At 36.7% G+C, this 25183-nt stretch overlaps 1 protein-coding gene across 3 annotated transcripts in view; it reads right to left on the minus strand.

Moving 5' to 3' along the window:
• The window catches only part of drp2 (dystrophin related protein 2), a 125883-nt gene that overhangs the window by 83133 nt on the left and 17567 nt on the right, over positions 1-25183 (minus strand). For all 3 annotated transcript variants that reach the window (XM_028460227.1, XM_028460226.1, XM_028460228.1), the window contains 7 exons: positions 23159-23315; positions 14180-14300; positions 13517-13628; positions 12092-12248; positions 7751-7897; positions 3411-3489; positions 140-200 (listed from right to left, as the gene is read on the minus strand). In XM_028460227.1, the coding sequence (XP_028316028.1) occupies positions 140-200; positions 3411-3489; positions 7751-7897; positions 12092-12248; positions 13517-13628; positions 14180-14300; positions 23159-23315 (834 nt within the window). The remainder of the gene's footprint in view (positions 1-139; positions 201-3410; positions 3490-7750; positions 7898-12091; positions 12249-13516; positions 13629-14179; positions 14301-23158; positions 23316-25183) is intronic.

Consider the following 25183-nt stretch of genomic DNA (forward strand, 5'->3'; position numbering starts at 1 on the left):
TTGAAGAGTAAAATAGAAAGACTCAGTTGTACCATTTTCTGACAAAAAGACCACGTTACACTCACTTTCATGCAGCCATTTCACCTGCGGGGAAAATTTACTTTGACAGTGCAGAAACTGACCCTGGTGGTGGACTTACTTGATGTAGTAGGGCACTTTGTTTGGGGAAATAGCACGCTCCCATGGTATCTGTACTGAACCTGTACAAACAGAGGACAAAATCCGTTCAGAAATATCATTGTTGGTGTTTTTTTTACTCCCAGTTTTTATGTTCACTTAATCGGAAGCTTGAACCAAACCATTCAGACTTTCCTTTGCTAACAGTGCTGATTTGGTACACAGCAGGTGTTTCAAAGCCAAAGAGGCAAAGCTGTTGTGGGAGGTTTTCTTTCTATTTTTATTATTATTAGGCCGGGCTACCGGACTCAACAAGTCAAACATTACAACGGCTGGTGGTACCAAATCATTGGCACATACCAATAAATAAATGGGGCCCATGTGACACGTACGGGGTAGTACGCGTCACGGGGGCGCCGTGGGGCTCCCGGGGGCCCTATTTTTCAAATTTTTCTCGTTAAATCAGAATGCAGTTTTGTATGAATACTCTATGAATGAATACGATGAGACGCTCGGAGCCCTTTTTTTAAAAAGTGGGGCCCAGGGGTCACCCCCCATTTCCGGTTATTTACAAATTTATGGAAACATAGTCGTGTGATATATCGTTTCAAAGGTAATTCAACGTAGATTACAATTATGCCTCACACAATTCGATTAGGGCCCCAAGGGGCCCACCTTCTTTTTTTGGCAATTTCAATTAAAGTCATTTTCCAATTTTTTTGCAAGTCAAATATTGCGACAGTTGGTGGTTCCGAATTATTGACACAAACCATTATATGAATAAGACCCGTTACACAGTATGTGCTACGGGGGCGCCAGGGGGCCCCATTTTTGGGTTGTAATTTGACTTGGGTTTTCTGTGAGCGGATGTCAAGAGCCTCTCTGAGACTTTTTTTTACTTGGTGGAACCGAGTCATTTGCCCGAATTCTCGGGCTATTCAGCGCTAAGACGTTCCGCGGGCCCGGCCGTAGTTCATCCGAACTTGTTGACAGATTATTGGCTTGCTGACTGTGCACAATCTAATCTGAGAGGCGAAGGAGTATGGGGTGCAGAATGTAAAAACTTGGTCACTGTTTTATAGCCGACATAGTTTGAACATTTAGCTCACTTTCCTCACATTTCGCTATTTTTTTTCTTTCATTTGTGACAGAAATTCTTGTAAATCAGCATGTTCTATATCATTGTTATTAATGTGTAAACATGAAAAATAAATCTAAATGTAAATGTTAAATCTAAATGTAAATGTTAAATCTAAATGTAAATGTTAAATCTAAATGTAAATGTAAAAGTTAAATATAAAGGTTAAATCTAAATGTACATGTTATATTGGTCGCCAAGTGTAAAGTTAGATGTTTAGAAATGATACAAAGTGGGCTGGTCCGCGCCTGTCGATCACAAGGCCACGCCCACACTCCACACACCCTGACCATTACATTTAGATTTACATTTAACATTTAGATTTACATGTAACCCAGAACATCACGAAAATGCATTCACCTGTTCCTTGTCCCATTATAAACATTTCCTGAAAATTTAATCCAAATTCGTTTATAATTTTTCAAGTTATCTTGCTAACAAACAAACAAACAAACAGACAGACAAACAGATAGACAGACAACGCAGGGTAAAACATAACCTTTTGTTCTGCGCTTGGCAGAGGTAATAATATAGAACATGCGGTTTTAAATTCATTTCTGTCACAAAAAGAGCTAAATATGAGGAAAGTGAACCAAATGTTCAAAATGTGTCGGCTATGAAAAAGTGACCGAGTTTTTACATTTGGCACCCCATAAAAGAACTGGTAAAACAGGCTAACTGTTGAATTGTAAGCAGCCTTCTAGATAAACCACAAGGCGTTCAGCAGAGAGTCAAAGAGCACAGGAAGAACTGCAAAAAAAGGAGGCAAGACCTCATCATCACTCACCATTCACTGCCAGCACAGGTTTTGTTGCTCTGTTTCTAGGAGCTATACACACATGAAATGAAATGAACTGAACTAACAAACCAGTGCAGCTGCTACTCACAACACCCTGGACAGGTTGCCAGTTTATCACAGACACAGACCCACTATAGTTGATAGTGCCTCAGTCGGTTCCTGGTGTAACCAAATATTATATATCGCTCATGGCTTGTAACAACTTTTACTTTTCAAGCCAATACATTACCTATTCTGCATCCACAATCTAGATACAGTGATTTCCAATGTAAATATGTTGTTATACCAAGGCATGGCTAAATGTATGTAAACAAAAACACCATGCACCAGAACACACAATCATAACCAGTGCTGGCCCTGAGCAACTGGGCGCCCTAGGCGAGATTTTAGGTGCTTTATAGTTAATTTCACTGCCATTTTTAATATTATCACACAAGAACTTAAATATCCTTGTCTTGGAACTTTTTTTAATTAAACAATAAGTCAATCAAGATATGGATTTAAAATAAATAAAAAATAAATCATGTTTAAATATATCAATAAAATTAAAATAGTCCACAAAAAAAGTGTAAACAAGCGTCACAAGATACATAAATATACAAAATGGATAAAGCACTCACCCATAATTACACACCCATAATGTATTATCTTATATTATTCATTTATAGGTTTTGCTCCACCCCTGCAATGTATTGTAGTTAGATTAATGTGGCATTGATTGTCCACACTACTTTTAATGTAAGAATAATGTCAGATATGATATAAGAAGAATATACAGTATTTTTATTTATTCCTATGGCACCCCCTGGATTGACCATTGCGTTTGCCTGTACTGCTTATTTACGGACCTGCTCTGATCGTAACCCAGACTAGTCTGCAGGGCACAGTGGACCGAGCCCCTGTGTGCCTCCCCTTATCCAGCATGACAGCAGCCAACCCTAACGGGGTTGCTGAGGACACTGTAGAATAGACAGAAAGCCTTGAATATATGCAGCTTTTACGCTTCACTGGCGTAAAGGTGGTAAGGTAAAGCTAATTTCTGCTGCTACCTTTCTGTGTCCTCTGAGGAGCAGCAGCAGGTAAAAGTAAAAAACAGACACAATTCCCACGCACAGATTGCACGAGCTTGTCTTAATTGAGCAGAAAAAAACGTATGTGATAAGGATCAGGGATGCTTGTCAATGCTGTGCTGGAGAAGGATGAACAAAGCATGTCAGCTCTACCTCAAACTGACATCAACAGCACAACCACACACACACACACACACACACACAGAGACACAATTTAAATGCAACAGAGCGAACTGTATCCCTGCTCGACACACATTGATGCAGAAAGCAGGAGACGCTCGCTCACTGGAGAGGAAGTGCTGCGATCCAGGGCCAAAGTCTCGATGTGCATCTTGGAGCTGTTTCAGTCGCTCGTCTACGGAACCCTGAAATAAAGGGACACACAAAATACATACAAATAAACCTAACAATCTCTGCTATAAAAACACATGACAGACAAACCATCAGAGGTGTAAAGAGTACTGATATATATACTACTCAAGTAGAAGTACGGTTACTTGATTGAATTTCTACTCAATTACAAGTACAATTAAGTCATACATAAAATACTCAAGTACAAGTAGATCAGTCATTTCATTTGTGTAGTTACACATTGTCAGTTGATCATTTTAAAACAAAAAATCATTTACTCAGTAACAGTTGGGTGTAAAAATGTAATGAATTATTTAACTTTTTTTTTAAAAAGTACTTAAGTACAAGTAAAACTACTAATTTAGATATAGCCATAAAAGACACTCAATTACAGTAATGTGAGTACTTGTAATATATTACTTTCACCTCTGTTGATAATTAGGCAACCTCACAACCTAGTTTATTTTTTATTTAATACTAAGTATTTGTAAATTACCACTATGTGCAGGGTTGGGGTCAATTATCAGATCAAATCAACTTTATTTATATAATGCAAATTACAACAAAGTCATCTCACTGTACTTAACAAAATATAAACTTCATAGTAAGAAAGAAAAGACCCCACCCAACAATTTTAATTGTAATTGCATATTTTATAATTAATTACAGGTATGACACAATTGTAATTGTATATTTTTTTAAATCTGTTGCTGTTGAGTTCAGATAATCGAATTTGTAATTGTAATTGGCATGGAAATGACATAAAAACTGTCATTTACAATTTAATTAAACGGATACCATTTAAACAATTTAAATCAAGGGGAAAAAAGGCTCAGATGCCCACATCAAAAATATTAATACCAATATTTTCATGGATCAGGAAGCCATGAGATTAAAACAAATGAAAAACAAATTAGATGATAGATAATATTTTTTTAGTGTATTTTACAGCTGTTTGAAGACATGGGTCAAAACTGACTTGTTATCATAAGAGATGCTACTAGAAAGCTAACACAAGAGGAAGAGTACTTTTTATGGGCATATCTATTAAAGACTCAGTAATTGTGATTAATTGTAATTTAAACTTTAGCACATGAGAACGTAACTGCACTTGAATTTCAGGGGAAAAATAATTGTTGTAATCTTAATTGTAATTGGGAAAAAAATGCTGGTCACCGTAATCATAATGAATTTGCCTAAAATAGAGAGAAAGAAATAAAGCTATGATGTTGCTGAGAGGTAGAATCTATTTGTAGTAATGAGGGCAATTTGTGCTTCCATATATGAAGACAAATAACCAAATGATCCCTGATTGACAAATATTAGCAAATTCAATTCAGAAATACATTTTCTCTCTAGCAAGGACTGCCAAAATAACATGGCACAGGATGTTGTGGAGATTTAGCTTTCATCATTTTAATTAAGAGGGAAAACGGGACACAGACAGAGAGACAGAGGGAAGAAAAGATGACAATATACATGGCTTTTCCTGTCTACATGTCTCAGCTCATCTTCTTATTGGAATGAATGTATTCGGAGCAGAGATTTCAGATCAATACATGAACAAAGGAGCTCAAAGAAAAATTATAAAAAAATCTCTCTAAGATCATTGGAATAGTCTATTTCTTTAGTTGGATACAGATAATCAGAGAACAATTGCACAGTCAGTGTGATAAATATCGTCTGGAGAACGTAGATATCAAAGCCTTTTCAAAACTTTGATCATCAAACGGATTAACGGAGTCTAAAAACCTCTGAATTCGAAACTAACAGGCGGGCTGTTCACAGCAGGGTCAAATACTTAGCGAATGATTAAACGTCTGAACGATAGTTATTCTAAAAAGATAATTTATAATCTATTTTTATTATATTGATGCAAGATAACATTTTGTGAAGCAAAGATGAAATAAAAGCAAAATCTTGTAGAAATCCGATGGATAACTTTTCACCCTTTGACTCCACCATTAGATAATGAGACCATCCGTTGTTCTTAAAGTTTGAAATGTGTCGTTTACCTTTGTTTAGAACATGCAGCACGGTGTATTGAGGATCAGTATCGCGACCTAGCGGGTCATTTGCATGTTCTCTTCTGAATTACGCTTTTCAGGTATTGTGTGGCTGTCCTGAAGGTTGCATCCCACCCTTGGTGAGCATAAAAAAACATCACCACCCCATAACGCTATAGCTTTGTCTGCATACTAACATACTTACACACTCAATGAGTATATGCTGTCTACTATAAACAATTAGTATGATTCATTTGGTGACTATTCCATTAAGCATACTGTACTTCCAAGTTTCCCAAAATGCATTTTGAATCTATAATGACAAAAACCTAAAGCACACTGAGGCTAAACAGTTCTGTTGGTTGATCTTCTGAAATCATTTTAAGGAAGAGATTTTACATTCTGCTCGCAATGCATCATGGGGCAGTTGAGTATGACTAGTGTGCCCACTGTGCATATTTTGGAAATGTATTTCTTGCGTACTCAATCTTTGCATACTATCTAACGTGAACGTGCTTAGCTATGAACTCATTTTGATGCTAGACTTAGTATGAACAGTAGACTATGCTTGTATGTGATTTTGAACAGAGCCTACGACTCAACTTTAGTATCATTGACTGAAACAGGTTGAAATTTATAACCAAACACTGTGTTAACAAATATTGCACCGTGGAGTAAGAGATAAATAGGTTCTTGGACTGAAAAAATTAAATCTAGAGAAACAAACAAATAAATCAACCATATTACTGGTCAGTGGCACAGTTTTTGTTTAGCTTTCACTCTATCTCTGATCTGTTTTAGTTTGGAGCAAATCCCAAGGTAATTTAACCATGAGTGTTAACCATAAAGTGAATGTGCACAAGGTGAATTAGTTTTCTCTAAATTATCAAAAGAAAATGTCAGAGTTAAGAATGAAGAACCAGGTAGATCTGAAGTGGCAATTAAAGCATTAGAAAGGTTTTCTAACAGGTTTTTAAAGACACAAGTGAAGGCTGAGAGCTTTGAGTTATCTTTAAAAATATGTACGATATGTAAGATATGTCCTTCATGCATTTCACTGGGTTTAAATAGATCTTTCTCATCCTCTGTTTCTTTTTAAAAAAATCTCCTCTAGAATGTGTTCAGTAATAATTTAACTGGAATAAAACTTTTCTGCTGGTCAAAATCAAAGTTTACTTGATGCATTGTGATACAGTGACCTGAGAGATCCCTGAATAACAAAGGATTTATTGTAAAGTTCATGGAACTAGTTTAAGTTTGCAATGAGGCACTTTATCATGCTGGAGAACTCTGCACGAGGCTGTAACTTTATATTATTCTGATTTTCACAATTATTCAACAAGGCATTGCAGGGATTTTTTTTTAATTAACCAACGCACTTTGAAATATGGAGCGCCATCACTTTGGAACGATTTACCTCAGACTCTAAAATATATATCCACTTTGAACTCTTTTAAAAAAACATTTGCAGATGTAAATATTTGGGAAAGTTTAATTAATTGTATTTATCTGTTGTTTTGTACGTAAATTGCTGACTTGTAGCTGCAATTGGTGAGGTGTTTTAATAAGACCCTGTGGTCTTCTTAACTTCTACCAGCACAGTTATGTTATAAATGTTTGATGTATTTAAAAAAAAAATATATATATATTATATATAGATTAAAAAAAGTTTTTGATTCAATTTGCAGGAACTTTGAAAGAACTCACTGATGTAAATTCTACTGTTTTAGAGAGTTTTCTGTTGGTGAATTTAATTAAAATGGAAATGATACATAAAAACAATGAAAAATTCGTTAACACTTTAGGTTTTTGCATTTGTTAAACTTAACATTACGCTTTGTTTGGGATTTTCTGGTACGTAAAATGCAGATAAAGCGAGGCTTAAATCTAGTTAAAAACGGGTCAGGCTTTACCTGAGAAAGCCCACGGTCTGCAAGTGATGTCTTTTTCCCTGATTATGCTGGACAGATGTTGGACTGATTGGTCTGAATTTTGAACACCGGTGGCATTAGTGGCTGAGTGTCCTCTGACTGCCTTGCAATTTTCTCATCACTGTCCTTTCATTCATGGGTGAAATCACAGCATGTCCTTCACAAGATCAAAAAGGTGTGAAAGACATGGAGCGGTTGGACACCAGAGGTGTGAGTTCCCATAAAAGCCCAGAGTATTACACATTAAATGACTCTCTAATGCCCTGTTCAAGTTTGATTGCTGGAAATGTGGCGGCTGAAGGCCAGAGAGGTAAAAAGGACCAGACAGTGAACTCTACCTGAAGCACTTTCCATCTGCTGTTGAGATGCTCCAGGGCGCGGGCGTTCTCCATCGACAAATGGACATCTGAGATGGCCAGCTGGTGTGCAAGATCGTTGATGTGTTTCACGCCCTCCTTTACCTGGTTCAGCTCCTCCTTGAAGAGCTGCAGAAGCCCACGAGTAGTGCAGAGCAACAGAACAAGAAAGATAGAACAGATGCATTAGAGAATCAGAGTGTGACACTGTTAAATATTGTGATTAGTCCATTAGAATTTCTGCTGTATTTTAGAAGCCCCATATTTTCAGCATAAAGTCACAGTTATCCAGGGTTGGGGTCAATTATAATTGTAATCGCACAATTGATCATTTATTACAATTAAGACATAATTACTGTATAATTAAAATCATTGAGATTAATTGTAATTGAACTTTAGTAATTGAGGAAAAAATTGTAATTGATTTCAGGAGGAAATAATTTTAATTGTAATTGTCATTGGCATTGGAAAAAATGCTTGTCAACATAATTGCAACTGAGTTGTAATTGTGTACATTGATATTTGAAGATAATTGTAAGTTAAAAATATAATTGATCCCAGGCCTGCAGTTATCACATTTCCCATCACATTATTTGTGTCTACGTTGAGTAAAAAAGAAAAATAACAAAAACAATAAATCTTCAAATGCAATACTGAAGTACATATATATATATATATATATATATATATATATATATACATATGCATGTTTTCATGCAGGATTAATTTGTTTTGCAGATAGGGTGAATAGAACAAGGGCAGATCTTCATATTTGATCTTAATGCAAGTTAATCCTCTAATTCATTATAAAAGTCCCCTGATAAAATCTCTGGTTTTCTGCTGCAAAAATATGGTCCAAAACGTATGGTTAAATGTAATGTAGTCCCGAAAAATGTATTAGAAACTAGGTATCTCTGAAATTGACATTGTTTTCTCAAATCTATTTTTGGTGTAGGTTGTATTGATGTAGTTATCTGCTGATAATAAATACCATTAATAAATATAAAGTTCATACAACAGTCAATTTGTAAATTTTTCAAGGTCATTATAACCTCTATACAAGTAGCAGTAATTATTTTATTTTTTATTTACGTGGACACCATCTTGTGCTTCAAACTTGCTGAAGGATTAAAATGCTCATAAGCATTCAATTGGAATTAAATTGCCATAAAGTGTTTACTTCTGAGACGTCACTATTGTGTTGTCAAACAGTGTGCTGTGAGTAAAAAAGTAGAAAATGCTTGTTTAAACTCCCCGCTGGGATTTGCTGTGGTTACAGGCTGGTTTTTCACCTGAAAGCCTTTTATAAATTAATGTGGAAAATAGCAGCTGCATATTTGCACATAAGTACCTAAAGGGGGTTGATCATTGTGCATGCATCTGTGTGTGAGTTCAGATAAAACCAAGTGACAAGCCAACCCTAAAGTGTGAGTTGAGCCTGCTCTGACTGTGACACTGGTCCACATAGTGACATGATCATTGTGAAGTGCCCTCACTTCCAACAAACACTGCCAAACGATTATAAGCAGCAGAAGGTGCAGCAGCACTCGGCACCACACGGTGACAAAAACAAGAACCTGCCATTTGTTTAACATCTATTCAGCAGAGAATAGCATCCTAGACCTTCTCCATGCATCATTTAGATTTAGTGTCACATCTCTGTCAGATCACAGCTACTCTGGAGTGTGTTCAGAAACAACTAAAACAAAAGATTCAAAGCAACACAAGCAAGTAGAAATTCTGTTTAATCAAAGACAAACCTCCCTCTTTTTCCTAAAAAACTATAAAAAAAAATCTCAATAATAAAAGTTATCAAATTCAGGAATCACCAGGGGCAACTGTTATTATAAGGAAGACAATTATATTACAATTATTTTAGGAGATGACGCATACTCTGCAGAGCTTCAGGAAAACAAAAGCGACATGGTAGGCCAAAGCAACAACCTCACACTGATAGTGGGAGACGTTTCTGTTAAAGATGCTCAGAAGATGTTTAGCAGCAACGTGAAAGTGATCTGCTTACCTAATGACACAGTATCAGGCCTGGCTGACAAAATCTTTCATATTGTTGCAGATTACCCACATTTGAAAAATGTTGTGATTCATTTTGGGTTAAATGATTTAGCCAAGGAGGAGTCTGAGGTGTTAAAGCAGGAATTCACCCATCTGCTAAAAACTGTGAGGTGTTCAGGCCTAAAGTGTTCATCAGTGCCCCTATACCTCCAGTCCGCAAAGGAGATCTGAAATTCTCAAGGATTTACTCTCTGAATACATTTTTGTCTTTGGCTTGTGCTGCCCTTTCACTAAATTTTATAGAACATTTTCCTATTTTTTGGGAACGCCATCATCTTTTTAAAGCAGATGGACTGTCTAAACAAGGCTGGAGTAAAACTCTTCACATCCAACTTGTTTTACTTCACCAGTCACACTGCTATCAGTCCTGATAAAGACAGAGGACATGTACCATAGGAGAACAAAACAACAAGGAAAGAACATGGAGTCGATGAGCTTCCAGCAAGAAATCAAAATCGCCAAAATGAAGAGGTCAACCCAACCCCCACATCTCAGGACCCACCTACTTCACCCCAAAATTCACCTACTTCCACCTCATCCAGCTTCTCTCCTACCCCTGCCTTCTTGGATTTAACTGCCCAGATGAACGAGCTGGTTCTGGCTGGCACAAGACTGACACCCCACCCTTTACCGCACCACGGTCCCATCTTATCTCCTCTAAAGAACCAATCTGCACCACCCATCCCTCCTCGACAATACCAGGGCCAGGATCACTCTTCTCCTCAGGCCAGTTGTGTTCAAATTAGAGCGACACAGGTCTGATGTGTGCTGGGTCCAGACTGCAATACCTCTATTTTTAGGAACAACCAGAAAAAGTCAGGGCCTTATGGAGTTAATGCAGCTTCTTTAATTCCTGTGGTGACAGGTAACACAGGTAAAATTGTGAAATTAAAGAAAAGCAAAAAGCTTTATAGAGAAAAAAGTTTGACTCCTATAACATGTCATCCAAAAAGTCCACCAGTGTCTCCAGTAAAGTCTTTAAAATTAGCTCTTCGTAATGTTAGATCTCTTGTTAAACAAGTCACTAATAATTAATGATATTATTTTGACACATCACTTGGACTTTTTATTTCTTAATGAAACGTGGTTGAATGATGGTATCTGCTGCTGGTGTATAAATCTGTGAATGGGTTTGGTCCAGAATACATCCGTGAGATGTTAGTCAGGTATGAACCCAGCAGGTCTCTCAAATCTATGGACACAGGTCAGATAGTGGAGCCCAGAGCTCACAGTAAACATGTTGATGCTGCTTTTAGTTGTTTTGCTGCAAAAAAGTGGAACAAACTGCCAGCGGAGCTGAAGTCAGTATCTAATGTGAACATTTTTAAATCAAAGTTAAAGGCACTTTTTTTCTCTACTGCGTATGATTGAGAGGGAGATTTTTGGTCATGTTGTTGATGTAATGTATTTGTTGATGATTTGAATTGATTTTACTGATGATTTTAAATGTTCTTATTGATTTTAAACAATTGAATGTTTTATCATGTAAAGCACATTGAGTTGCCTTGTGTATGAAATGCGCTATACAAATAAATTTGCCTTGCCTTGCCTTCTACCTTATATTAATAATGCTTAGCTAATGCTTAGTAAATGTTTAGTTACAGCTTTTGTTAGGCTAATGCTATTCCTAGGTTCATGCTAATGCTAGCAAATGCTAATGTCAACGCTATACTAATGCTAATGTTAGATAATGCTATTTAGTGCTAATGCTAATGCTATACTAATGCTAATGTTAGATAATGATATCTAGTGCTAGTGCTAAGTCAATGCTAATGCTAGACTAATGTTAATGCTTGGCTAATGTTAATGCTTGGCTAATGCTAATACTAGCTAATGCTAAGCTAACGTTAATGCTAGGTCAATGTTAATGCTGAGCTAATGCTAGCTAATGGTAATGCTAGTTAAGGCTAATGCTAGGTTAATGTTAATGTTAATGCTAGCAAATGCTAATGCTAGGTTAACGTTAATGTTAATGCTAATGCTAGGCTAATGTTAATGTTAGGTTAATGCTAGGCTAATGCTAATGCTAGAATATGTTAATGTTAACGTTAATGTTAATGTTAATGATAATGATAGGCTAAAAATAATACTAATGCTAGGCTAGTGATAATGATGTGTTCAATGACATGAGCCAGCACCTCTATCCTCACTTGCATTTTCTTCAGGAAATGCAAATATTCTAGTATTATAATAATTTTACATCATGTTTCATAACTGTAGGAGACGATGCATGCTCTGCAGAGCTTCTACCTTGGTAGCGTCTATGTGGTCCTGCAGAGAGTCAATGAAAAGGTCTCCAACAGGTTCCCAGGCATCTCGCACTCCCTCCGCCTGTTCCAGAGCCCCTCCCAACTCCTCCATCGCTGCTTGGATCTGGAGAAGACGCTCCAATGTCCTCTCCATATGCCTATAGAGAATAAAATTATGAATAATTATTGTTCATTCATCAAGCCCATAGCATTTGAAAACCATGTGTGACCTTTTTGAAAGCAGTATGATTAATGTGTGAAGTTTACTAATAGATTATAGTAGTCAGTCACAATTAATAGCTCAGATTTGATAATGGCACAAATGATTATTTTTTATTTTTTTTCCTGGCTGAGAGTCTCTTCTCTAATTATGCCAAAGCTGTTCTATCAGCTGAAGTCAGGACACTGTGAAGGACAGTCAAGGCACTCCACAGCAAACTCACTCAACCATGTCTCTGTGGATCTTACTGTGCATACTGGTGGACAGTAATGTTGGATCAGGATGGGAGCTGGTCTTTGTAAGCTAAAGCATGAGAAATGCCTTTCATTGGAATAAAGAGTCAAAGCATAACCTCCTAAGAAACAACCTCACACCAAACCACTGAAACATACAACTGGCACAATCTAGGCAGGCATTTTTAGTGCTTAGAATTTACTCTATAGGGGCGTGTGCGTCTCTGCTATTGATCGGCACATTTGGCACAGAACAATAAAAAAATTCAATAAAAATTAAGGCTTAGAAATTAGATAATCACACTCCAGTTGTTACCCCATAATTCTTTTTTTTTTTTTAAGTCATGATTAAGTATATTAAAAATTCTATAAATTATGACAACAATATAATACTCAAAAAAGCAATTTAAGTAAACACATTTTCCCTCTAAGGAGAGATCTCCAATCCAGCACACAGTAAACCACATAGACATTAATTATTATTAATACCCATACTACTACTACTACTACTACTACTACTACTACTACTACTACTACTACTACTAATAATAATAATAATAATAATAATAATAATAATAATAATAATGTGACAAAATCACTATTTGAGATCACAAAAGATAAATTACTATAATATGTTCTCAGAAAATGTACTGTGATCTCTTGACATGTATTAAAAAAAGGAAAAAAAAAAGACTGGCAGTTGACAGTTGAAACATGCCAGGAGATCAAAGTAAATTATCTGAGAAAAGAGTTGTCTGAATAAATGAAACCTTAACATTTTCAAAAAGAAGACAAACATAACTTTTTGGAATTAATGAAGATAAATTACATTCTTTTAAAAACTGAATTTTGATTCAAAATAAAAATTGCCAAATTTCCACTATATTAAAAATGTACTGGGAATTCTAAGTTGCATATGAGCAGATGTGTTTTTCAGAAACCAAACCTTAAGTGAGCAGTAATACTTTCTGACCTGTGACGGTCCACACAGCGCGCTGTCAGTTTATCCCACAGGTCACTGGCCACGTTCGCCTGCTTCCACACGGCGCGGCTCACATTCAGGATACGTCGGCGTGGAGACACCTCTGTGGAAGGCAGAGGAGGTTAGACTGGGCCACAGGAAGTAAAAGAATTAAGGTGCCAACATGGAGATAAAAAATAAAAACATAGTGCAGAAAGTGCAAAGTTTAGATCAGAGGACTTTGTGCAACAGCAAATGAAAAGAAAGAGGAAGACGGTTTAAAGTTTTGGGACGATGTGTGTATATAGAGCTGCTGAGTCTACGTTCTGACGTTCGTTATCAAGTCAGTGGTCAGATAGTAGCTCACCTCTTCTGCCATGCTGTGTAGAACTCTTATCCTCAGTCTCACCTGCTGCTGTGTAAGGATGTATTAAGTCCATTCTCACCTGTTTTAAGCTTTTGTATGGGTGTGCATTCAAAAACCCTCCACACTCTAAAGCAGCTGAACCTGAGATAATTGGTACCAGCCTTTTCCTAAAGTTGATGAGGCATGGCATAGTACTGCACACAATATGATACGGAAGATTCCACTGTCTAGGGATCACTTGAGACGTTTTGTGACTGTGACATTTTGGCTGACGCAGCAGTTAATGTTGCAGTATGTAAAAGAAAAACCTTTTCCATCAGTCAGAGTCTCCTCTGGCTCCTGGAAGGGATGCTGGGCCAGAAATGCCTGGGCAGACTCCAACACAGAATAAATGAATGGTCCTCGAGATTTGACATCCTCCATGAATGCCTGCAGGGTTGTAAAGTGGAAAGAGTAAAAAATAAAATAAAATAAAAACAGAGGAAAGTTCAAGCAACCAAACCTTTGTTTAACCATAAAAGATATAAGATGACCAAGCATCTGCTAAAAGAAAAGGTAATGACTACATGTTTTTAAGTAACAACAACAAGACTATGACATATTAAAAAAAAAAAAAGATTTATTTTGTTAACTAATAAAAACAAAACAATATTTTTTCTTTTTTGCAATAAAATAAATAAATAAATTTCATTGCAATAACAAAACATGCATTGCTGTCTCAAAATGATTGCACTTCTTGTAGTGTTGACCTTTGACAGCATGTGCAGACAAGTGAAAAAAAAAAAAGTAATATTGACATCCTGACGTGACGACAACATGATATGCAAACACTGATTGGCTAAAATCTCCAAAATGGTGACACCCACATATAAAGGGATATCACTTGTGTATTGGCATCAAATCTGCCTGCGTTTATTTACAAACATTAATACCATACCATATCAGCTTGATCAATGGCAATTTCATCTTTAAAAAAATGCCTAAACTCTTAGGGCGTATATTTCAGTCGAGTATATATGTAACAGATTAGTGAAAGAAGTTGGTGAAAAGAAGACTATAGCTGAAATAGTCCTGAAAACTATATTTTGACTAAAATAAGACTATGAATAAATTAAATCAAAATTTGCTGTCAAAATGAACACTGGATAAGTCGAAGCTGTTAACAAAAGAATAACATGAACATGCTTGGACTGATGATAAAAACTGCAGAGAAAAATACTTAATAAACTCAAAATGGAAAAAAAAAAAACACTGAGTTTGGCTAAAATAAAAGAATAAAAATGTGACTAACATTGGTTTACCCATCCTGTATCTGCTTGATAAAGATTAGGGTCGTAGGGTGCTGGATTCTATCAGACTATACAGTGCAAACCAGGGTAGAGAATAGTCCACACAAATCCCTCCCCCCGCCCCCCCCCCCTTCCCCCCCAACTCTGAAATCTCCTTTTTTTCCGCTTAGCATGTCTTCATAATATGAGATGGTCTGTGTCCTGAACGGCTGGCCGCTGTAAAACTTTTCCTCCAAAGCAGAGAGGAAAAATTGTTTCCCAGTTTTCTATAGAGAATTAAAACGTTTTAAGAATTGTGAATTATTGATCTAAAGTGGTTTTATTCCAGCGTGTGTGTGCTCGTTGGGGTGCTAATAGAGTGCTAGGATGTGTTTTGGAGAGTGCTCGTGAATGGCTGTGTGTGTTTTGAGTAAAGGGGGGATTTGCATATCAGTAGCAGCTGAAGGATATTCTCTGCTTCATACAAAAGAGAAAAATGGGTAACACCTTTGTTTAGGGAATGCCTATTAACCATTAATAAGTTGCTTATTAGCAATAGTGACATATTGGCTCTTAACTAGTAATTATTAAGTACTTATTAATGCCTTATTATACACTTAATGGCACTCTTGCAGTCCAAAGAGGGTATGGGTTAGGGTTAGGATTAGGGTTATAGGGTTTGGGTTAACCTTATCCCTAATCCTAACCCATAGCATGTTAAAATTGTAATTCATATACAACAACTTCCTTACTTAATACTAATAAGTAATAATTCTGAGGTTATTGAGGGAAAACTCTTAATTAATGGTTTACTGGTTGTATAATAAGGCCATGCCGAATAAGGCATTAATAAGTACTTAATGTTACAAATATGCACGATAATAAGCAACTAACTAATGGTTAATAGGTGTTCCCTAAACTAAAGTGTTACCGAAAAATGAAATGAAAATGTATTCCAGTTCCTCTGCTGTTACAGTACATTCAGAGGGAAGAGAAGAAGAGAAGCTATCAACATGCTTAGACCAAGTCAATAAAGCCATTTCCTCCCCTGACTTTATTCCCCATGCATAATATATCTTAATCTGATCTGAAGGCTTCGCTCTTAATGTTCCTTCAACCAAAGATAAAGCTTCAGAGTGTGAAATTTAGCTGGGATTAAAGTTTTAATGTGGCTCCGTAGTTCAGCTTCCTCTTTTGCGCAGCAAAGCAGACAAAGAAGGAACAGAGGAAAATAACGCTGGAGAGTAAAGAAGTAGAAAAAGGCAAAACAAGAAGACAGGAAAGCACAGATGAAAGGTTAAGGAGGAAGAAACAGTCTGAGAACGAAAGAGCAGAAAAAGAGAGAAGGTTTGTTGTGACTTTTGCACATGAGGGAGTCTTATCTCCTCCAGCAGCTGCAGCACTTTTGCACACTTGTGTGTGTTTGCTCAGCACCAACTGGTGTTTACTGGAGTTTCATTTGGAGCTTTCCGGTAAACTCTGTTTGCCGGTGTTATCAGGACTCCTGGGCTCTGGTTCTGTGCTGTGTTTTTTTTTTTTTTAACAAGAACCAAAACACTGTCACTGTTGTGGCTCATGTTACTAATTCCAACTAGCACTATGGATTTTCAGCTAAAATTGTAATCTCTTTCTACTGTAAGAGGATTAAAAACGTTGGCTATACCTAAATAAATTACGCTGAAGAGGATATCCCTCGCATTAAAGCGCACACCTGCAGTATGTTTCATACAGAACAAAGCTTACTGTTGAATAAAGGAGACGACTGACATACTGGCTTTCTTCGAGGCCCCAGGGATGCCCTGCTGTGTTGCTCAGTGGTAAAGTGCTGACACATAAGTGTATGTTTTTATTCTAGACTAGGCTTTGTATATTCCATTTGCATTGTTATTGCCATAAAAAAAAAAATGCATTTCTCAATACACCTGAATCTAATAATTTTAGTTTAATCAACCAGCTCTTATAAAGCTCTTCTCATCGTATTTGTGTGTGTTATAGCAAAGAAACGTTTAAAACAAGCAAGACAGTGTCTCTCCAGGGCCAAGAAAAACCTTTCCCTTTTGCCTTTCTGTTGAGAAGCAGGCTGTGAGTTTGTTTTACAGCAGGACTCTAGACGCTCAGATTGTGTATTCACCATGAAAATGCATCAGATTCTTTTCAGGTACTTGCAGCTTTCTGCAACTCTCCTTTGGCAGGTGAAATTCCTACTTTACTGAATTTGGTAAAGGTGCTTCACATTTTGTACTGGCAGATGAAGGAGATTGTGACTGAATGGTTAGCTCAACGTATCTTACCAACAGGTCTACGGAACAACGGACCACTAAGATCTGAAATAAAAGGTAGTAAACCTGGTGCATCCCTGAATCCTTTGGTGGCACTGTTTCTTCACCTGCTGTGGGGAATTCATTAACATTGTGGCACTAATAGGTGCGCGTATAGATGTGGTTGAGACTGCCCTATTCAAATGAACATTTTGCTCCTTCAACGTGAAGACGACAACAACAACTTTAAAACCTAATGATATTTTCCCCCCTAATTTAATGTGGCTGCTCCGCCAGGTCCTGTAACTTTGCTCTGATCAGTCCATGGAAAACAGGCAGTTTTGGACAAAATCTATTCTATTCAGATCCTGTTGTCTATGGAACAGTCTGCTGGAGCACCTCAGGGCTGCAGAGAACATTCATGTTTTCAAGAAAAGGCTTAAGACCCACCTTTTCAAATTAGCTTTTAACTAATTATTCATTTATTTTAGGATTTTTATCTTTCACGTTTTTATAGTTTTAGGATTATTATCTTTTATCTTGTTTTTATAGATCTAGGAATCTTATCTTTTATGTTGTTTTTATAGTTTTAGGATTGTCTTTTTATGTTTTTTTTTTTTTATATAGTTTTTAGGTTTATCTTTTAAGATTACTATCCCATTATTTCCTCGGAGGGAGCCCTTTGCACTGGGGACTGTGACGGGCCGTGGCTGCAGTGGTGCTATATCGTGGCCCTCGGTGTTGGTGAATAGCTTCTGCTGTTTTGCTTGACTGGGGGCTCTGGCTCAGCGCCCTGTGCCCGGGGTCTGTGTCCTGCTCCTGGTGCAGATGGTTCCTTGTGATGTCTCCTTACCTAGATCCTCTGTACCCAGCCATGTGCCATTGTCCATATTTTAACCTGTGTGTCTGTGTGTGGTGGACGGGGTTTGTGCGGGGTGGGTGTATTGTTAACTATGTAAAAGCACTTTGAGCTGCATTTGTTTGTATGAAAAGCGCTTTTTATAAATAAAGATTGATTGATTGATCGATATTGATCTGTTGCTGCCATTGATCTGGGTTAATGCAGCAGCGGAGTCTGTCAATTAGTCAGCACCATTTGAAGATGATCTACAGACCATCTTCAGCACGTCTGAGCTGCTGAGCAGTGCTGTGTCACGCTACGTGACTCACGCACTCTCAGATGTGAACAGATGTGCCATCGCTGCGTAAATTGCACAGCTGTTCAGCTGATTCTGGCCTGACGCTCCTGCCATCAACACGACAGAGTTTAATGGTAAAAACATGGAGAGAAAGACACAGGAGCTCACTAGAGCAGTGCATCCGCAGCGACATCCATGGAGCTCCGCGCACAGCGACTCTCTGCACCGCAACGTTACCAGACTCAACACGTTACTCTGCATTTTCTTATTCAGTGGATTTTAATATTGTTTTATTGAAATTGTTTTCTTATACTAGAAAAGTTAACTGGAACATTTTTTATCATCTCCGCTGTGTTTTGTGTCATTCAGTGGAGCGATGATCTGTGTGTGAGTTTGCATAAAACAATCAGGCAAACAGTTCCTAGTTTGATGAATTGCATTGCGCCCACTGCATTAAATGATTTGCATTTCCTCCTCCAATTGTTTTGCTCCCATTGAGAGATCCTTCTACTTTACATATTCATCAGAGGGAAACGCGCCAAATGGATTGTGAGCACATTGTGACGCGCAGAAGAGTCCTGATTCCCTTGGCTTTGTACCCCTTATTAGCGCGCGGAATGACGTTTGCACACGTTTTAATACCCCTAAACCTTTAGTGAATCCGCTCCTTAGTGTTTGTCACCTGTGCGGTGACACGGGGGAAATCTACACAATTTCTCTTTCACACACAGCAAAAAAAAAAAAAAAAAACAACCTTAAAACAGTAAATCACTTTAGCAGAAGCCACAATATTTCTATGAAAGAAGATACCTAAAAAAAAATTAAAACCTAATTTAAAACTGTTGCCTACCTCATGCTAAAACTGGGGGTATCAAGTTCCAACACCCCTCGCCCGTCGCCTAAGATTTGTTGGATTTTATTGTAGAACAAAAATAGATTTGATATTAGATATATTTCATATAAGTCACGTTATCAGTAACATTTTCAAATGGACACAATTATGAATAACAGTAATAAGTAGTACTCTATTATTGAGTATGTTTGAAGATGTTTATCACATCAATGTTAATATTTAATTACTATATTGTTGGCAAGATGATAGTAATTATCAAGTCAAACTAATGACCTATAAAACCAATGATGCAGCAAGCCCTTCCCTGTAACTTCAGATTTATTCATGAATACACAAAAATGGTGACTCCAAAGCACACCAATTCAAATGTCTGAACGTGCATTTGCACACAAAATAATTTGGGGATGACTAGAAGTGATTTAGTTATTCAGTTTATGTCTGCTTAATATAAGAGGGGAGGGGCTACAGACACAGAATGCTGCACATGACCAAACAGGAAGTGGGAGAGTGAGACACGAGAGGATGAAGATGAACATACACAGACATAGAAGCTACATGGGAGCCAAAATCTTCTACTGATTTTGAAGGAAAGGCAAGGCAAATGTATTTGTTTAGTGCATTTCATACACAAGGCAATTCAACGTGCTTTGCATGATTTACAATGTGTTCAAAATGTTCAATAAGAACATAAAAACATTTAACAGAGTTTAAAATCAGCAGTAAAAACATTAAATCGACAATGAAATTATTTAAAAATCTCCCTCTCAGTCAAACGCAGCAGAGCAAAAAGTGCCTTTAACTTAACGGATGCTGACTTCAGCTCTGCTGGGAGTTTGTTCCACTGCAGCATAACAAATAAAAGCAGCATCACCATGTTTGCTGTGAACTCTGGGCTCCACTATCTGACCTGCAGTATGTCCATAGATTTGAGAGACCTGCTGGGTTCATAGCAGAACTTTAAAATCTATTCTGAGTCTGACTGGGAGCCAGTGTAAAGGCTTTGGACTAGTGGGCTTTGACCTCTTTGTTCTGGAGCTGTAGCGGTTTGATGCTCCTTTGGGGGATTCCCGTGAGAAGACAATTATAGTATACAGTATAAAGCATGGAACAGCTTCTCCTGATCTTTCTGAGTCATTAAACCTTTCACTCTGGAGATGTTCTTTAGGTGGTAGAAGCTGTTTTTGTAATTTAATTATTCTGACTGCTGAATGTCAGATCTAAGTCGATCAGAACACCATGGTTTAGGACTTGATCTTTAGCTGTTAAAGATGGAGACTGAAGGTGTTCAGTGTCAGCAGTCCTATTTCCCTTGTTACCAAAGACAGTCACCTCCTTCTTGTCATGATTTAGTTTAAGGAAGTTTTCACCCATCCAGCAGTTTAGCTTTTCTAAGCAGTCACACAACACCTCTATGGGACCATAGTCATCTGGGTTTAAGATATAGTTGTGTGTCATCTGCATAGATTTGATATAAAGGAAGACAGTCAGAAGGAGTCATGATGATGCTAATGACAATTTGTAGGATAACAGAACATTCAGTGCTTTAAAATTGTAAGTGTTTTAAGTGCTTCAAAAGTTGTCATTTCATTTGCTTTGTGCAGCCTGTCTCCCCTTTGTCACAATCCTAAAAATTACATCTACACATCAGATTGAATATTTTTGGATTTCTGCTTTTTGCTCCGCAGTGCACTGAGATGGTTTCCTTTTTTGGATCTGACAAAAACAGCCTGTCTCACTGTGTAACCTCTAAACTCACCAAAAGAAAAGAAAAAAACACTCTTACTGTAACCTTAATCAGTCTGGTTGTTTTTGTCTCAGCCACTATCAGATTTAATTAGGTATAGCTAAAAAGCAACTGATTTTCAGTTTATTTAAGCACACAAAAAAAGGTTCAATGAATCACGGGAACATAACAATTAAGATGTGAATAACTAAAACCTAGACTGTGCTTAAAATGAGCTACACATTCATGTCAAACAAATCTCAGGGTGATTGCTAATTGATGAGTCAGTATCTTTTCTACAATTCAACATAATGTACCAAAAAGCTTTCAGTATTAGATAAGCAAAGTGTGTTTAGAAATCAAACTAATGGCAGATTTAAAAAAGCAGACAAAGCAGCAGAAAAAAGTCAAATTTGATTTCACAAGTAAATAAAAAATGAGACTATTCAACATTTTGTGAACAGTCCCTGGCTGACATGGACCGAAAAGAAGAAGAAGAAAAAAAACAGGGAAACATTTGACAAGAAAAACAAAAGACAAAATAAGCTAGGCAATAAAAAAAAGTACATAAATTCTTTATTTGGCAGTTCAAAGGCCATGAAAGTGATCAAACTGACCAATGAACTCAATAAGAAATGTAGGAGGGAGGAGAGGGTTGGCTTGCTGCACAAACCAAACAACTCTTCATGGTATTGTATCTTATAAGAGTGAAATATTCATGTTAATCATGTTTTTTTTTTATTCATGGCAACATTGAAAATGTGTCGTTCTGCACAAACAATGTCACACATCCAATATATAAATGTTTGTCATTGACAGATAATGATAATAAAAATAATAACCTGCTAAACTAATAGATAACATATTTGATGACTTAAACTGCACTTTATATTTATTCTGAAATAGATTACAAAACATGCTTTCATTGCAAGATTGATGTTATTAATCCCTGTAGAAACTGTAGAAGTCCACTGAACTGGGAAAAGCGTCAGTGCACGTTGAAAATGAAGAAAGTCTCTGTTGTCTGGTATTACTCTTTGCAACATCACAAACGTGCAGCCTTGAAATAAAACAGTGATAACTACAAAGGCTGCCACAGAAGTATTTTGGTTATCTGCAAACTCAGTGATTCTTTTTTTTTTTTTTTTTTTAACATCATCAAGGATTTAGCCTGAAATACTCCTTCACAACGTTTGGTTATTGACTGTCACACTACTTTCAGAATTCTTGACCTTCACATGGGGATTACATGCTGCACTGCAAAGATCAAAGCACAATGTCCCTAAGATATAAAACGGACATAGGCCTTTAAAGTGAAGGACATCCTTTCATGGATGGCATGTCCTGTTGCTTTGATTATTAAAAAAAAAAGCCACTACATACTGTAGGTGTGTAAGAAGATTTGTATGCACGTATGTATTTGTTATGCACATCTATACTGTGAAACCTACTGTATAAACTACAGCAGGGGTGTAGTTCAGGGGCCAAATACATAGCAGATTTTAGGCAGCATTACTATTCCCTGGTTTGCAGTTCCATGCATAAATAAATTATTGAATATGTACGGCAGATGTCAGTTCCTGCAGGATTTTTTTTTTTTTTCTAATTTTTTTTTTAGATTTTGTGGCCAATTTTTTAAGTAATTTGAAAATGTTTCAAACTGGAATATTTTGAAAAGAGTTTTTTTTAACAATTGAATAATAAAAATGACTCCCATTATGAGATATAAGCATGGGGAAAAGGTAAGCCCTGTTAATAGTGTAGAGTTTCATTGAATTTGTGTATTATTTTGGAGATATCTAGTTGAGATATTTACAACTGAATTAGTTGGTAATTTACACAATGATTCATGGTTTCTCTGACTTTTGAACTTTCTTGTGCAGGCCGAATTGGACACTCTGAAGGGCCGGATTTGGCCCCCGGGCCTTGAGTTTGACATATGTCACCTACAGTATAATAATCTGCAAATTAACTTTCAAGTTAAAGTTGTAGTAACTTCAAATGTTGCCAGAGTTGCTGGGAATAGGCGTAATAATTGAACATTACCTGGTTGAACTCCCTTTGGTGCTGAACAGCCCCCACGTCGCCTCCTATGGGCAGCTGCTCCGACAACTCCTCGTCCTTTGCTGTCAGCCATTCGATGATTTCCTGCAGAGAGAGCTGCAGCTTCCCACTGTTGTCAGAGTAGGCCTCTAAACGCACACTGAGGACACACATGGAGCTGAGTCACCAAACAGCAACAACAGCTATAAAACACTCCCCGAGTAATAAACAGGTACAGTGGCATCCCTTTATTCTGTCCCTAATCTGAATGCTTTGTGGACAGAGTTGAAAGTAACGGATTAAAAGTACTCACGTTACTGTAATTAAGTTGCTTTTACGGGTACTTGTACTTTTTTTTTAGTATATTTCTAAATCAGCAATTTCACTTGTACCAAAGTACATTTTAAAATAAGTAATTAGTTACATTTCTACACCCAACCGTTTCTGAGTAAATACTTTTTTTGTTTAAAACTGATCAACGGACATTGTGAAACTACGAAAAATGAAATAACCAGACAACAATCAAATGCATCACATCATAGCCGACCAATCAGATTAAATGCAATGCACGGCGCCAAGACAGCATTAAATGGTGGTTATTTTCTCAGTTTTAGAGTTCATAAATGCAGCTTTACTTAGAGCCGGAGAACTTTATTATTTTTGAATTGAATTCATTGGTGTTATTTTATTTTCAAAAGAATTGTACATTTTGGCAAACCTTTTATTTCATACGGAGGCTTTTGTGGAAAATGCATTGAGTTCCAATTGTGGTAGATTTGGTCTCTTCCTTTTTAAGTTTATACATGAGATGTTTACTGTATGCAAGGGAACCATGACAAGATTTATTACCAAAAATAATTGTAGGGTGTTAAAGTAAAAAAAAAAAAACAAGCACATCTCTTTTAAAGCAGTGTGCTGGATCAAAAAGTCCAAAGATGCAATGAAAAAAAGGTCCGGAACTTTTTTTCATTGCATGTTAAAGTAACTAATAACTTTTACTTTGAGTACTATTTAATTGAGCTACTTTATACTTGTACTTAAGTATTTCATGTATGACTTACTTGTACTTGCACTTGAGTAGGCTATATTAGTGCTCTTTACACCTCTGGTTATGGGTAAAATGAGCACCAGCACCAGACTAAGTAAGTTATTTGCACCCCATTTATTATGTTTTGGTTTTTTTTGGTTGGATTCCATTTTTCTAAAAAAAAATCCGAACAGCTTTAACATAATTTAACTGCAGCATCCAAACCGGTATGAATAATTTGGACAAATTCAAGAGACAAAAACTTCACAGAGACTTTTACCCATACGGAGGCTGTTTATTAAACTGCTAGTAGTTTACAAGCCAATAACCTGTGATATAATGCACATCATAAAAGTTTCCAAAACAGTTTTTGACCTCCAGTAGATATATGGATTTGTTTTTAATGAGCTGGTTTCTGTTTTATTTGTCTTATGCTCAGAGGTCACACGTGTAATATCAATATGATGAGTACCTGGCAACTTGCCTGCAAACACAAAAACACAAGTATCTTAGTAGCAAGTACTGTACAAACCAAACCAAGTGTTGAATTTAAAGCATTTTAATTTATTCACATTTAATGCTTTATGGAAATAAGATTAGTTTGACCTCAACGATACACAAACACATTTTGATTGAGCACAGTGGTAAATAATGAATAATATGATCAATAAAAATGATTTGCTAGTAACAATTAACAACAGTTTGTGTCTCAGATTTAGTAGATATAACAATATATCTTACTATGTATAATTAGTTTGATGATTTAGATGCACAGTATTGCCTTGCGTATGAAATATGCTTTACAAATAAATCTACCTTGCCGAGATATTTTTTTTTTCTTTCAGTATTGACGCAATCGAGACAAAGACCTCAAATTAGTTATTTGGTCCAAAATCAGTGTTTGACAGAAAGTCAGTCAGCCTTGTAACTAAAAACTGTATTATATGGAGAAAGCCCGGAAAGCTTAGAAAAGGGAGCTTGGAAGACAAAAGCATAAACTG

Source organism: Gouania willdenowi, chromosome 10 (genome assembly GCF_900634775.1).
Source record: "Gouania willdenowi chromosome 10, fGouWil2.1, whole genome shotgun sequence".
NCBI classification, from domain to species: Eukaryota; Metazoa; Chordata; class Actinopteri; order Blenniiformes; family Gobiesocidae; genus Gouania; species Gouania willdenowi.